At 47.0% G+C, this 15,582-nt stretch overlaps 1 protein-coding gene across 1 annotated transcript in view; it reads right to left on the bottom strand.

Moving 5' to 3' along the window:
- SLC5A1 (solute carrier family 5 member 1) overlaps positions 1–12,675 on the bottom strand; it is a 50,707-nt gene extending 38,032 nt beyond the window's left edge. Inside the window, exons 1-4 of the mRNA XM_043435634.1 lie at positions 11,788–12,675; positions 11,262–11,382; positions 10,226–10,878; positions 6,604–6,675 (exon numbers count right to left, since the gene is read on the bottom strand). Of these exons, the coding sequence (XP_043291569.1) occupies positions 6,604–6,675; positions 10,226–10,360 (207 nt within the window). The 5' untranslated portion in view covers positions 10,361–10,878; positions 11,262–11,382; positions 11,788–12,675. The remainder of the gene's footprint in view (positions 1–6,603; positions 6,676–10,225; positions 10,879–11,261; positions 11,383–11,787) is intronic.
- Positions 12,676–15,582: the final 2,907 nt, after the last annotated feature.

Raw genomic sequence — 15,582 nt, forward strand, 5'->3', positions numbered from 1 at the left:
TTAGATACATTTCACTCAAGAAAGTTTAAGAAGTATGAGAAGCTGTCCTCTTTCCTCAGAAAATTTCCATCAGGGTCTCTGGTCAAACATAAATGAAAGAATGTCTTGGTTTTCAGATAAACCTGTAGACTGTGCCTATAGATCTCAGAAATTTCCATCTCAAAGAATAAGGAGAAAGAGAACTGAGCAACCAGAAGAACAGGGAGAACCCTAGCTCTGTTCTTATCTTGTGGGAACATGGGCAACTCATGGGGTTAATCGTCATTCTTGCTGGATGGCTGAGGATTCAATCAGATAAGTAATTGAAGAAAGAACAAGAGCTAAACCTGAGAGTTTATCATATGCCAGGTTCTGTTCTGAGACTGAATGTGCATCTTCACAACAGCCTCAAGTAAGTACTGTTTCTCTGTTATAAGAAAACAAATGTGAGTTACAGAGATATTCTGTAACTCAAACAGGGTCACACAGCTAATGAGGGGCAGAGGCTGAATTTGAACCCAAGCAGCCTGACTCCAGAGCCCAGGCCTGAATAAGAGGCCAACAAACTAGAGCCTACGGGCCAAATCTGGCCGTCTACCTGTGTTTTTTTTTTTTTTTTTTTTTCGTCTACCTGTTTTATAAATAAAGTTTTATTGGAACACAGCCATGCTCATCCATCTTATTGTCCATGGCTGCTTTGATGCTACAGCAGCAAGGTTAAGTAGTTGTGACAGAGACCATATAGCCTCCAGAAATATTTACTCTCTGGGCCTCTGCAAAGAAAGTTTGTCAACCTGTGACCTAAACCACTGTGATATACTCCTCTCTGATGATTCTCAAATAGTAAAGGAAGGAAAGAAACTATGGCTACTGAGAGACATACAGCCATCCTATTTCCACTGGAGACGGACTGGCTAGGATGATTGTTCCTTCCTCTGTAGTGTGGAATCTCAGCATTTCAGTACTGGTCAAGGCTTTGAGATCTTGATCTTACTATCTCCCACAGAGAGGAGACTCTCTGAGACTCAGAGAAGCTAATGATTGGCCTGACGTCACAAATCTAGGACAAGGCAAATCCTCCAGCTCCTTGTAAGATCCCCACTCCCTTTGGATACTAACTTCTGAAGTGTTCGAAAATGCCTTGAGGGTTGTTAAAGGGTTGGCTCAGCCCTGTTGTACCTGCTGCTCCATGGAGCTGCCTCTGCCAGTGGTTCTGGCTGGTGTAACCAAACTCTCCTCCAAAACAAAAGTTCTCTGTGGGGCTGTGTACATAGGGCTCTACCTCTCTGAGTAATTTCTGCTGCCACTAACCAAAGCATGGGGAATTTCCCCTTCAAAGCTCACCTTCCTGCTTTCACATCACCTACACCCTCAAAAAATCATTACAACACAACACCCAGGCAGTTGTTCGTCAACACACCAAGCCATGGTACCATAGAAAAGGGGACTCCTGGCCCACAGTTACATAAGGTTTCATTTTACTCACGATGTTTCGTGTTTCTCAGTGGGCTTGACTTGCCTCAAATTACTCACACTTCTGAGTCAAAGACCCCTGCCTGGCCATCTTTGTGAGCTAATTCCTCCTATAACGCAGCCCTAGAGTCCTTGCTCCTCCTCCTGATGGTCCCTCACTTCTATCCCCAGGCCAAGCACAAACTCTCTCTCTCTCTCAGCCTCATTAACTTTTTAGGAATGGAATCTTTTTCCAGAGTGCCTGGACCTCCACCTGTTACAGATCACAACTGCACCATTCAAAGTCACCAAAGCCCGCAGGTATACCCAAAAAAACTGGTCTCTCCTCTGTCCAATCTTCTTTTAGACTTTATGAGCTCTGATTTCCACTTGCTTTTCTCATGGATGACTATCCAGGCCCTTGGGGCTTCAGGTATATCAGTCCAAGGCCAGTGCAAATTCTTTCCTCCTAAAAACTCCCTGGGACTATTGTTCTGAAGCTTCTTTGCTTGCTCACCCTTGTTGCTGTTGTTTAGACACTAAGTCGTGTCCAACTTTTTTGCAACACCGTGAACTGTAGCCTGCCAGGCTCCTCTGTCCATGGGATTTTCCAGGCAAGAATACTGGAGTGGGCTGTCATTCCCTTCTCCAGGGGATCTTCCCAACCCAAGGATTGAACCCAGGTCTCATGAACTGCAAGTGGATTCTTCACCATCTGAACCACCAAAGAAGCTCAAAACATAGGTTGGTGGGTTGCTCACCCTACTATAGCACAAAGCAACAGATATAAAGGCAGATGAAGGGGACATGGCGGCCACCGGAAGCTGAGAGAGATATCAGCTCTGAGAGCCTCTGGTCCCTGCGATGTCCTCCTTGAGCCAGCACACTCGAGGACTGATATTCTGACAATAAAACTTACAGACCGATGACAGGTTTAAACTGACTTTGTATTTTAGTCCAAAGGGAAATTTAGAAGTATAGAAGTAGAGCTTTGATGCAGTTTAGACTATTTTTCAAGTTTGAAAAGTACTTTGATTTGCATTTTCTTGCATGCTGTGTTGTCCTTTCAGATGTGTACTGCAATAGTTTTGTTTTTTTTTTACTGCTATAGTTTTTAAATCACTTTAAATTTTAGAATGGAAATCATCATGATTATTTTTCTTCTAAATTAGAGGTTGTTAAATTTCATAAGTTAGCAGAACATTAACCTCAAACAAAATTTTAGTAGAGTCCCCTCATATAAAATAAGTAACAACCGGGTTGCTGGGAAGGAGAGCAAAAGCAGTCCCTGAAGCATCTCTGCAGCTTCCAAAGGTGTTAGCCGCTCAGTCATGTCCGACTCTTGGCAGGCAGATTCTTTACCACCTGAGCCACCAGGGAAGCCCAAGGGTTGTCGTGAACATTCTTTTAAGGACTACTATCTTAGAATATAACCACACTTTGAAAGCGAAAAGTGAAAGTGTTTGTTGCTCAGTCCTGTCCGACTCTTTGGGACTCCATGGGCTATAGCCCGCCAGGCTCCTCTGTCCACAGAATTCTCCAGGCAAGAATACTAGAGTGGATAGCCATTCCCTTCTCCAGGGGATGTTCCTGACCCAGGGATGGAATCTGGGTCTCCTACATTGCAAGTGGATTCTTTACCGTCTGAGCCATCAGGGAAGTCTATAACCACACTTCACAGAATCTAAAACACCAACTATTGTTAAGACATACCACATAGCACAAAGCTTGCCACTTAAAGTATGACATGCCACTGACTGACTGTCAGACAGAGTCAGTCTCAGAGCTGTAAAAATGTGGTCAATGTGTAGCTGGAATTGATGATTTACAGTAGGTATAAATAAATTACATATAAATCGTGTTCATTTACTCACACGGTCAATGTGAAAGCTAAATTTAAGTGATGTGGCAGCAATGGCTTTATATAAAGGCCAGCTTCCAGGTACTTGGCAGCCAACAAGTGCCAGCTGAGGGGTTCTGTCCTGAGTCTCCTAACCTTCCTTCCACATGTTAATGTTTGCATTTCCTGAGCCGCTGCCAAGCACAGTGCTGAGCGCTGTACATGCATAATCTCATTTAATCCTGACAAAGGTCCCCCACAGTAAGTATTATTCTCCTACTCCAGAGAAGGAGAAACTGAAGCTCAGGGAAGTTCAGTGACTTGCCCAAAGTCATACAACTAATACATGAAGCGGGTCAGATGGGCTGACTTCAAAGTCCATGCTCATTCTACTCTAGAATTTCCTGGAATTAGAGCATTTTCAGAATTGAGAGGGATTTAGAGATCACTGCATCCCCATTCAAGAATCCCCTTGAGGTTTCCCTGGTGGCTCAGTGGTAAAGAATCTACCTACCAATGTAGGAGACACAGGTTCAATCCCTGATCATGGAGGATTCCACGTGCATTGGAGCAACTAAGCCCATGTGCCACAACTACTGAGCCTGTGCTCTAGAGCCTGGGAAACACAACTATTGAGCCCACATGCCCTAGAGCCGATGCTCTGCAACAAAAGAAGCGACTGCAACAAGAAGCCTGCGAATGCAACCAGAGAGTAGCCCCTGCTCGCCCCAAATAGAGAAAGTCTGTGCACAGCAGCAAAGACCAGCACCACCAAAAATAAATAAATTTTTTTAAAATAGAGCTATCCAGACAGGTTAGATTTTTAATTTGTTGCCCATGGTTAATTTCCACAAAGAACCTTCTCCTAGAGCTCTGGGCTTCTTGCTGTTCTCTACGTTTAGGACTTTGAAGGAAACAAAACATTCCCCTATTTTAGCACTGGGAAGTGTAGAGTCGTAACCATTGAACCACCAGGGAAGCCCCTGAGAAGCTTTTTTTTTTAAATGCAGATTCTTGGAGCCCTCCTTCAAGGTATTTTATGTAGTGGATCTGGAATGAGGCCCGGGAATCTGCATTTTTTAAAAGTACACCAGGTGACCTGGATACATGGGCAGTTTATAAACCTTTCATATAATCTTATGAAACCTTAGATACCATTGTTGGAAGAAGAATTTGAGCCTCATCAAGGAAGCAGGGACTTCTCCACAAAAGAGGAACAATGTTACATTGGTCAGAATAATCCAACACTGAGACAGGAAAACAAAACCCACAGGAAACCCATATAAACCTCTGAACCTGACCTGTTTGGTCAGGGTGCGGTGGAGCCAATTCCTCTCATCAACCAACTCTCAGACCAGATCCAAACCCAGGCGTCATCAGGACATCATCACTGGTTAAGATGTGATGTGTTCCCAGGCCTAACCTAAAATGTCTGTCTCTTAAGGTGGTTCCACCCCATGTCTCTGCCTTCTCATCAGCTTCTCTAAGACTCAGAGAGTGGAAGCTAAGGGCTTATCCCTAATGAATCAGCCCCAGAAAATTTACATGAAGAGATATGAGTTTCCTGTTAAGGTCGGGGGAAGGAAGAGAAAAGAGGTCTGGATGCAAACCGAGGCTGGATGAGCACATGGCAGGCTTACTCTTGGGGGTGCTGAAGCATTCAATGGGGTGGGGTGTCAGTTTCCAAACAACTAAAGTAAACTTCAAAGTTCTACTCAGTTTTCTAATTCGGCAAATCTCAAGTCCACTGAGATTTCATGCCAGCCTCTGGTCTGAAGTATGTAGAGCAGCAGTGTCCGATAGAACTTTCTAAAATGATGGAAATGTTCTAGATCTGCAGCATCCAATATGGTGACCACCATCGACATGTACCTGTTAAGCACTTGAAGCATGGCTAGTGTGACTGAGGAAATAAATTTTTGATCTTATTTTAATTTCAATTTAAAAAACCAATGTGGTTAGTGGCTACCATATTAGACATTGCATTTCAACCTTGTCTTGAACTTTGTGGTCACAGTTGCCTATTCAACACCAGCCTTTAGAAAAGCATCAAAGGCCAAAGCATGAGAAGATAAAATGTATCATGAGAGATCACCATGAGGGACCCCCACAGAAGTCAGCAGCTGCCCAGTGTTCTTGGCGACCTTAAAGATAAAGAGAAATGACTTCAGGGATAAAGCTAGCAACTGTGAAGATACTGATTTACTTACTTGCTTGTTTTACATTTTGATGGTGCAGTGTAGTGTATGGGCACTTAACCCCCCAATCAGAGATCGAATCTGTACCATCTGTGGTAGAAGCATGGAGTCTTGACCACTAGACTGTCAGGCAAGTCCCAAGATGCTAATGATTAACTCCCATCTCCAAATAACTGATCAGAGGGCAGTTGCAGGAAGTGTCACGGTTTCCTCCTACCTTCCCTCTGTGCCGGGTGTTATGACAGTGACAGTCTCTACTTTCTTACATCTCTTCCTCCATAGCTGTCACTCTCTTCTTATTGTATGTACGCTTCATTAACCCCCCTTTCACCAGCCAGTCCTGCTTCTATCATAGGCCCAAGGAATTGCACAATTTGGTCAATCTGGTCAACAGTAGTTTCGATGAGAACTCTGGATAGAACCAGTCATTGGGCTGACCTGATAACCCAGCAGAGCCCTGAGGAGACAGGATGAAAGGGCCCTCCCACTTTCTCTTCCACCTATGCATATGTCCTGTGATGGGGATTCTTCTGCCCATGTGCAAGTGTCAGGGAAACCACCCTACATACATACAAAATACAAAATCCAAGAGATGAGGAGAACTGTGGTTGGGGACAGTAGGGGTCCCTCCTCCAGTTACTCTTCAAGTGTTTATTGAGAGCCTCCTGGGTATCAGGCCCTGTGTTAGGCTCCTGATGTAGACAGAGAAATTCTCTCCTCTGTGGAACTTGAATCAAAAAGAACTACTATTTACTGAGTTTCTACCCCATAAGAGGGTCTCCACGTCTCGTAATCCTCCTAGAAGGTAAATATCATCACTCCCATCTTATGGAAACTGACGTGGAAGCTCAGACTTGCCCAAGATCACCTTGGGCTAGGTGCTCTTTTTGCTCTTCCATACTGTCCTCCCTGTGAAGTCTTTCCTCTATTTATCCCTTGAAAAAAATGTCAAGCATTATTTCTTTAAAGCTTGTTCCCTTACCACTGGAGATTAAGGTGAATTGGTGACCTGGTGAGAAGGTGATCCATTTTTCAGGATCAAAGGCAAAAAGAAAGAATCACCGCCACCCAGAGCCAACAAGAAAATGGGGAATATCATAGTTCAGGGAAATATGTATTTCAGAGAAAACTTACCGGCCACCACACCATATTTCGTCCTGCCAGGAAGAAGCCTCCAACGGTCCCACGGTTAGTGGAAAACATGGCCTGGGGAGGAAGTGTCAAAAACTTAATAGAAAACCAGAACAGAGTAACCTTGCCAGCCAAGAGGACATCCCCTGTCTCCCCATTTACTTGCACTTTCTTCAACCTACTTTACTTTCTGAAACAATTCCACACTCTAGGACATCAGGTCACAGCTCGGTACCAGGAAGAATTTCCTTGCCACCAGGGTCATCCAGGAATGGAAATAGTGCTCCTGGGGGAAGTTTCTGCTGGAAGTTTTGGAGTCAAGCGCTGACAGTTTGGAGGCTTCCCAGGTGGCTCAGTGGTAAAGAGCCACCTGACAATGCAGGAGATGCAGGTTTGACCCCTGGGTCGGGAAGACCCCCTGAAGTAGGAAATGGCAACCCACTCCAGTATTCTTCCCCAGAAAATCCCATGGACAGAGGAGCCTGGTGGGCTAGAGTCCATAGTGTTGCAAAGAGTCGGACACAACTGAGCAACTGAGCACACACACATGCTGACAATTTATCAAGGTGATTTTGTAAAGTGGTTTAAACAAAAGATTTGAAAATAGGATGAAGAAGGTTGAACATGATCAAGTTAGGTCCTCACTTTATGAGAATATGTGAGGGACACTGTAACAGCAGTGCAAGTGGTGGTAAAGACCATGAAGAGGGTGTTCCCAGAAAGGACAGAGTCTTAGGGAGGGGTAAGGGTGAGATATTGGAAAGAGCATTGCCTTTGGCATCGAAAGTTCTGGGCTCTGGTCCCAGCCCTGGGGCTGATTCCTGAGTGGCTTCTAGTCACCCTCTCTGATCCTCGTCTGTTAAATAGAAAGGTTGGGCTCCCCCATTACGACTCGGGCATCCAACGATGCTGTTAATGCAAATGCTGCATAAAGCAGGGGTCGGTACATTTTTTTCCATTAAGAAAAAGGACATGTGACGTGAGCTTGTGCTCAGTCATGTCCAACTTTTTGCAATCCCATGGACTGTAGCTCCCAGGCTCCTCTGTGCATGGGATTTTCCAGGCAAGAATACTGGAGTAAGTTGCCATTTCCCCCTCCAGAGGGATCTCCTCAACCCAGGGATTAAACCCCTCATCTCCTGCATCAGCAGGCAGATTCTTTACCACTGAGCTACCTTGGAAGCTCTAAGAAAAAGGGCCAGGTAGTAAATAGGCTTTGTGGGATATATATGATCTCCACTACATATTCTTTTTGTTTGATTTGGTTTTTTACAACCCCTGAAAAGCATTTTTTAAAAAATCTTAACTTGTAAGCCATATAAAAATAGGCTGTGGGCCAGATTTGGTCTATGGGCTGTAGTTTAGCAACGCCAACACAAAGGGTTTCAGGATATCTTAATGAAGTCTTCCAGAAGGAATAGTCAGTCGAAAAGGATACAAAACTCCCCATAGGAGGTGGTGAAAGACACATGGAACTATACCCTAAAAAAATAAGAAATTCAAGAAACTCAAGCCCAGATACTATTGGATGAGGCAGCATTTTCCAATGATTAAAAGGATTTTTAAAAAAAGAAAAAATACTGGAAGAGACAGGGATGGACAAAGGGATTCTGGCCTGGGTGCCTTTTCTAAGTTGGGGAAGCACAGTGGGCCTGGATGACTGTTTCTGCAGCCTAGAGATCACACAGGAGTCAGGATGTCCACCCCTGAGCCAAACCACTCTCGACACTCCGTTGGAAGAAAGAAACTTAAACTAGAAGAAAGCTAGCATGTTAAATGATCAGGGGGTCGGAGGCACTAACTAGTAGGGAAAGACTAACTGTAGACAAACACTAAGAGGCTCATTAGGCAGCATTTAACAATACAAGTAATACGAATTCACAGATAATTGAGAAGTGTAAACATCATAACCATCGGGACTGGCAGGGCTTTGGTTAGGGGAGTTGAGCTTATCAACAGTTGTCAGGGAAACAGGAGGTACCGCTAGCAAACGATGGATTCCCATCTCCCTTGCAGCACTTATTAATACAAGCTGGGGTGAGGGACGAAGGCAGGCAGGGTGAGAGAGCACACGGTGCCATGGAAAACTGAGAGTCGGCGACCTGAGTCCCATGCATCTCAACCTTAGGCAAACCACAGTCACACAGAGCTTCCGTTTCTTATTCTGTAAGATGAGGACTAGCATTCCTGCCCTCCTTGTGGCTTTTTGTGAGATGTCCTGCCCATCTGACCACTTTTGCCCATTTTACTTAAAAGAGCAAAAATCATTCAGGGTCTGACTCATACCCTGGAGAGCAAATGATAATATTAGGTTAGCCAAAAAGTTTGTTTGGGTTTTTCTGTAAGATATTGGAAAAACACAAATGAACTTCTTGGTCAACCCAATTATACCTTTTAAAGATTCTTAGAGTCCATAATGAGCTTTCAGATGCATCTCCCAGACCCTCACAGCCATTTATGAGGAGTCATAAGAACAGGTAAGATTATACCCATTACACACCTGAATAAACTGAGACTGGACAGAGTTACCAACACTGAAAGAACACTGGAAGGTGTAGAAGCCAGTGGTAAACCTGAGAACCTTGGCCCCTGGCTGGACTTTCCAGAGTCTAAGAGGCTGAGGCTACTGAGCAAGAATCAGTCACATAGACCCCTTGTGACACTTAAGGCCTTCAGTCACATCTGGCTTCTTTTTAAATTACACTTTTCTTTTTAAAAATCAATACTTCCCTTTTTCTGTTAAATAAAAAAAAAAGCACCCTATGACCATGAAGGGGTTAATGTCCACCCTCCTCTCCTCTAAGTCAAAAGATTTCAATCACCTGCTAGCACCTCAGCTTCCTGGCCTGCCACCCCCCCATGGAAGCCTTTGAGAGTGACTGGAAGATGTTCACACTTAAAACACCTGTCTTCCAGTTGCTGGGTGTGCCAGAGTCTGTCCCAAGTGAAATTTCCAAGTTCAGGACTGCTGAGAACAAGTTTCTCTGGTTTGGTGTGTCCCCAGAGTCCCAAGAGGGAGCCCAGTCATTTCCTTCTCCCCAGCCCAGCCCAGGCCACACTCCGACCTTCCTCCTCCTCCTCCTCTCCCTGGGCCCAGCTCCCCCAGCTCTCTCTCACTTCAGCCCCTGCACGGGCACTGAGCCTCTCCCAGGAGGGGCCGCCCCACAGCATCTGCAGCTGACAGGTGCTGTGTCCTTCCCGACCCACCTGTTTCTCTTCCATCTGACTAAAGGCGGGAGGTAGTCACCTCCCTGAGTCTCACTTCTCAGCCCTGGGACCCTCCTGCAGCTGCACGCGGGTCCTCTGCTTCCTCTCAAGCCCCCAGCCTCTCCACCCTCTCACTCTCCTTCTCTGCCCACTGGCCTGGAATGGGGGAGCCTCCCTGGACACTGACCAGCACCCCCTCCCTTCTGCTCACCCTTGCTTGCCCCCTCACCTCACATGGTGCCCCCTGAACTCCTCTCAGACGTTTCCAAGTGACTTCCACCTAGCTCCACATACCCTTCAGCCCACCCTCCCCTCCTCAGTCTTCACCAAGACCGTGGTTTCTCCGTGGGCCCCCTTCTCCCTCCCTCCTCTTGGCCCTTGCGCCCTCGAGCCCCGTGTTCCAGGACCCCCCACCTACCCACAGTCCGACAGCCATCACCACCACGAAGTAGATGACGATGACAGAGATGTCAGCCGCATTGCGGATGCGCTCATGGGCCTTGAGGGGCTCGGCGGTGGTCGTGGCCAGGGGGCTCCAGGTGCTACCGTCCATAGTGGCAGCTGCAACGTGTCCCTCCTGCCCGGGCTGTTGGTCCCTTATACAGCCTCCAGGTTAATGATCAGCCTGGGGGAGGGGACCTGTGGAGTCTGGCAGCAGGACTGTCGTGCAGGGGCCCCAGCGCTGGTCGGAGAGCAACTCTGAGTGCAGAATGAGGACAAGCTGGCAGAGCTATTGGCAGGAGGTGGGCGGGTAGGTAAAGGCTCTCCAAAGAGCGGGGTGGGGCCAGCCAGGGGGCGGTGCCCATGGAGCACAAAAGCCCGCTGTGCTCCCATCGCTGGGCACCCGGCAGCCTCGCCCGGCCTGCTGTGGGGCCACACCCAGGCCAGGGCTCCAGCGGCTCTCTTGAGGAGCCAGGCTGCCTGGTGCTGGGGACCTAGAAGCCTCAGGTCACCTGCCACCTGCCCGTGGACCAGTCTTGTGTTCTCCACAGACCTGGCTTCTCCATGTGTAAAAGGCATGCAGGACTGTCCCAGGAATCAGCCAAGTTCTTGGTCTCCATGGAGAACATTCTGGGGAAAATCAGAAGTTGCTGGATGTTGCTGAAGAAAATTCAGCACAGTGGCAGTATCTTAGCCAAAGGGATGACCACTCACCCATCCACCTTTCTGCCCCTCCCTCTACAACCTGCAGCCCCCTGCACACGGTTATCCCAACTCAAGGAGGGAGACACCGAGCCTGGGAAAGGGGAGCTATTTCCTTGCCCTGTACCTCACCCAGTGATGTTATTTGGGGCCCTTCCAAGCCAGGGAGGGAAGATGCTAGAGAATCCCTCCCAAGGATCTCACCAAACCCTGGCCCTCTCTGGGGCTCAGCCTGTCCACCTGGAAACACATGTCTAATCTGGAAGTCAGGGCTCAGAAGAGAGAGGACGGTGAGAAGAGGCATGGCTCACCGAGGGCACGCAGCGAGCCAGTGACGGAGGTAACCATGCAGCCCAGGCCAACGCAGGCCTCGTTCAGAGCAGGGTTGGGGTGCTCTCAGGGGCTGGTGCTGGAAAATCCCGAGAAGGCACTCTAGAGAGGGCAGCCTTGCTGGGTGATGAGATGCTTAGAGTAGGGAAGGTCCACCCAAACCCTGCCAGGACGCTATGATGCCTCGGGCCCTCCCTGCCCACCAGACATCCAACCACTGCTTAAAGTCAAGCAGCCCATTCCTTTGCACCTCACTGCCTCCAAGGGCTACTCCCCTCCTGTCCCTCCAGTGCCTGTTCGTCCCCCCTTCCCCATCTGTTCCCCAGGATGATAAACTCTGTGAGGCTATGTCCAAGGCCCATCATAATACCTGTCCACCACGTGTGTACCTATGGTACGTGTGTCCCTGATTTTTGTTGGTGTTGATGTGTGGCAGAAACCAACACAACATTGTAAAGCAATTATCCCCCAATTAAAGAAATAAATAAACAGTGAAAAAAATAATACCTGTCCACAGGAAAAAGAAGTTCCCCATCTGGGGATCTTGGGAGCAGGGGCTCTTCACCATGGATGCCTCCCATGACTTAGAGCTCAGCCATCAGCCACAGTGTGGAGCCGCTCACCTTCAATCCATGTCTATCGGCTCCCGCATTGAGCAAAGATTTTTTCACCTGGCTCTGTGCCAAGCAGAGTCCTTGCCCTCAGGGAACTTCCAGTCTAATCTGGAAGTGAACCCCCACACCCGAGGAAAAGTCCAGCATTGAGCCCCCAGCTGCAGGTAGCCAGCCCATGCCCAGTTCTAAAAGTGAAGTCTGTGGAAATGAGAAAACTTAAAATGTGAGTGGGAGGTAGGCTCAGAAATGTTAATGGACCTCAGGGGGGACACAGCTGTTCTTTGACTCTTTCTAGGGCAGCAGAACATAGGTGGCCAGAGGAGGTAAGGCGCGGGTGGCAGCCAGGGAGAGACAGAGAATGCACTCATTCATTTATTCATTCATTCATTCTTGCAAAAAAAAAGCAGCTTCTGTGTGCCAGGTCATTGATGACACTGGGGTTACAGCTATGAATGAGACTCCCAGGGTTCTTGCCCTTCTCACAGGGTTTCCAGCCCAGTAGCGGAAACAGACTGTCAGCAAAGATGAGACAAATACTTCTAAAATTAGCACAGTGATGTGTGCTTTGCAAGAGAAGTACTAATGCTCCAAATATCTAGCAAGGATTTTGACCCGGGAATGAGTTGAGGTTGCGGGAAGGTCTGGTTTGGGCAGGACCCTGAAACAGAAGGAATGAGTCACGTGAGACAGGAGTGAGGGATGTGCCAGGAGAGGGCAAGCATGGTGACGGAGGAAGAGGATTCATCTACAGTGTGTAAGGAGTCACCAGCTGGGACTGGAGATAAAAAATAAACTAAAGGCATGTCATCAGCAAGCAATCCCCACCACGGCTATCCCCAAGCTTACTGAGGTCCTTTTGCAATTTCTCTTCCTCACTGGTCTTGAACAAATTAAGCCCAAGAAAACAGTATGGAGGTTTCTCAAAAAATTAAAACTAGAACTACCATATAAACCAGCAATCCCATTTCTGGGAATATATCCAAAGGAAATAAAAACACTGTGTCAAAGAGATATCTGTACTCCTGTGTTTGTAGCGGCATTATTTGCAACAACCAAGACATGGAAACAGCCTAAGCACCCACTGATGGATGAATGCATGAAGAAGGTGTGATATATATCATATGATGGAATGTTATTCAGCCATACAAAAAGAAGGACATCTGGCCATTTGCAACACCATGAAGGAATCTTAATGGCCTTGTGCTAAATGAAATGTCAGGCATGGAAAAACAATTGCTGCGTGATCTTACCTACACTCTAAAAATAAGGAAACTCATAGAACCAAAAAGTAGCATGGTAGTTGCCAGAGGCCGGGGGTGGAGGAAATGGTGGAGACATTGGTCAAAGGATATAAGTTCTAAGATTAATAAATTCTGGAAATTGAAAGCACAGTGTGGTGATTATAGTTAACAGTACTTTATTGGAAGTTGCTAAGAGATCTTAAGTGTTCTTATCACAAAGAAAGAAGGAAAAAAAGGTAACTACGTGAGGTTAGTTAACTTGATGGCAGTAATCATTTCACACTGTATACACATTTTAAATCGTCACATAGTACACCTTTTAAAAAAGTCTTGTGGTACAACCTAATTTTTTTTTAATTTCCCCTGAACAGATGCTTTCAGAGGAAGAAAGTATGATGCACCATTTGCCTTCACAGCCGGCCAGAGCTGCTGAGTCACTGCTCATTGGTGAGGATCCTATTCACCTCTCTCCTGGCCTCCCTGTTGCCAACAAAAACCAGGGTCTGGTCTTTTAAAAGGACCTTGTTACCAGAACCTCAGAGAAAAAAGCAGGCCAACCAACCTGACATGGGGAAGATGAGGCTAATGAAGAAAGACAGATGTGAGAGCACGAAGCAGAACCCACCTGAATCCACACAGGTTCACAACCTCTGGTCAGATTGGGGTCTTAAGTTTGAAAAGTCAGGTGCTCACAGGTTCACAGCTAAACCTGACTGTTGGAGAAAAATATTCAAATGACTCAGATTGCTAAGCTAGATCTACAGATGGCCAAGGAGAGACCCAAGATTTGGAGGGTTGTTGTTTTGGTTATTTCATCACTAAGTCATGTCTGACTCTTTTTGTGAACCCATGGACTGTAAACCCACCAGGTTTCTCTGTCCATGGGATTTCCCAGGCAAGAATACTGGAGTGGGTTGCCGTTTCCTTCTCCAGGAGATCTTCCCAACTCAGGGATCGAACCAGAGTCTCCCGAGAACCCTGCAAAAAAGGCGGGTTCTTTACCACTGAGCCACCTGGGAAGCCCTCATTATTAAATGTGAATTGTCCCGTCTCCTCTCCTCTGCCTGCCTCCTCACTGCTCATCTGTGCAGGTCTCACAAGAGTCCAACCTGCTCCTGCCAGCCAGGAAGGCCCTCCCCAGCAGGCCCTTCCATCCCTCGCTCAGTGAGGACCCCATGGTGGGATGGCCGGCTCCTGAGCACTTGTCACACAGCAAAGTCGACAGCCTTGATGGGGAGGCCGTGAGTTTGAGAGGGTGTCTGGGGAGGGGACCCATGTGTCTACCCGGAATCTCAGCTCAGCCATCACCAGCGGCAGACCATGGACAGCTCATAGGCATCTGTGACTCCCATTTGAGGAGAGACAAAGGACAGTCAGACAAGGACTGTCTTATGTACCTATGAGGTGCAAATGAGATGTGAAGAGGCCTGTTGACAATGAAAGGGTGAAAGCGAGGGACGGAGGGGGCTACCGTGATTTTTCTCTCCTTTACCTTTTCCCGGTTATAAGCACAGGTATAAGAATCAGGTTGTTGATTAGTCTAAGTGTTAGTTTCCTCAGTCTGGAATTACCACAAACTCAGTTGTAAATTACCACAAAACAGAAATTGGATTTCCCTGGTGGTCCAGTGCTTGAGAGTCCACCTACCAATGCAGGGGACACAGGTTCACGCACTGGTCTGGGAAGACTCCACATGCCGCAGGGCAACTAAGCCTGTGTGCCGCAACTACAGAGACTGTGCCCTAGAGCCCATAAGTCACAACATGAGAAGCCCACGCAAAACAACTACAGTGGTCCCCACTCAACGAACGCAGCTAGGGAGAGCCCAGCGTGCAGTAGTCAAGACCCAGCACAGCCAAATAAAATTAAATTAAATTGTTTAAAAAGACATGTATATTATCTAGGGTGAAACAGATCATCAGCCCAGGTTGGATGCATGAGACAAGTGCTCAGGCCTGGTGCACTGGGAAGACTCAGAGGGATCGGGTGGGGAGGGAGGTGGGAGGGGGGAACGGGATGGGGAACACATGTAAATCCATGGCTGATTCAGGTCAATGTATGACAAAAACCACTACAATATTGTAAAGTAATTAGCCTCCAACTAATAAAAATAAATGGAAAAAAAAAAAGCAAATCTATTCTCTCACTGTTATGGAAGGCAGAAGTTCAAAATCAGTTTTACTGGCCTGAAATCAAGGTGTCAACAGGGCCACTCTATTGAGGTTTGAGGGGAGGGTCCTTCCTCGCCTCTTCCAGCTTCCAGTGGCTGCCAGCATTCCTTGCTTGTGGCTATACCACTCTAATCTCTACCCCTGTCTCTTTGGGTGTGTGAGTGGTTAAATACACATGGCATAAAATTTACCATTTTAACTATTTTAAAGTGTATAGTTAGTGGCACTCAGTACATTCACATTGTTGTACAACCATCACCACCATCTATCTTCAGA

The sequence above is a fragment of the Cervus canadensis genome, chromosome 1 (genome assembly GCF_019320065.1).
Source record: "Cervus canadensis isolate Bull #8, Minnesota chromosome 1, ASM1932006v1, whole genome shotgun sequence".
NCBI lineage: Eukaryota > Metazoa > Chordata > Mammalia > Artiodactyla > Cervidae > Cervus > Cervus canadensis.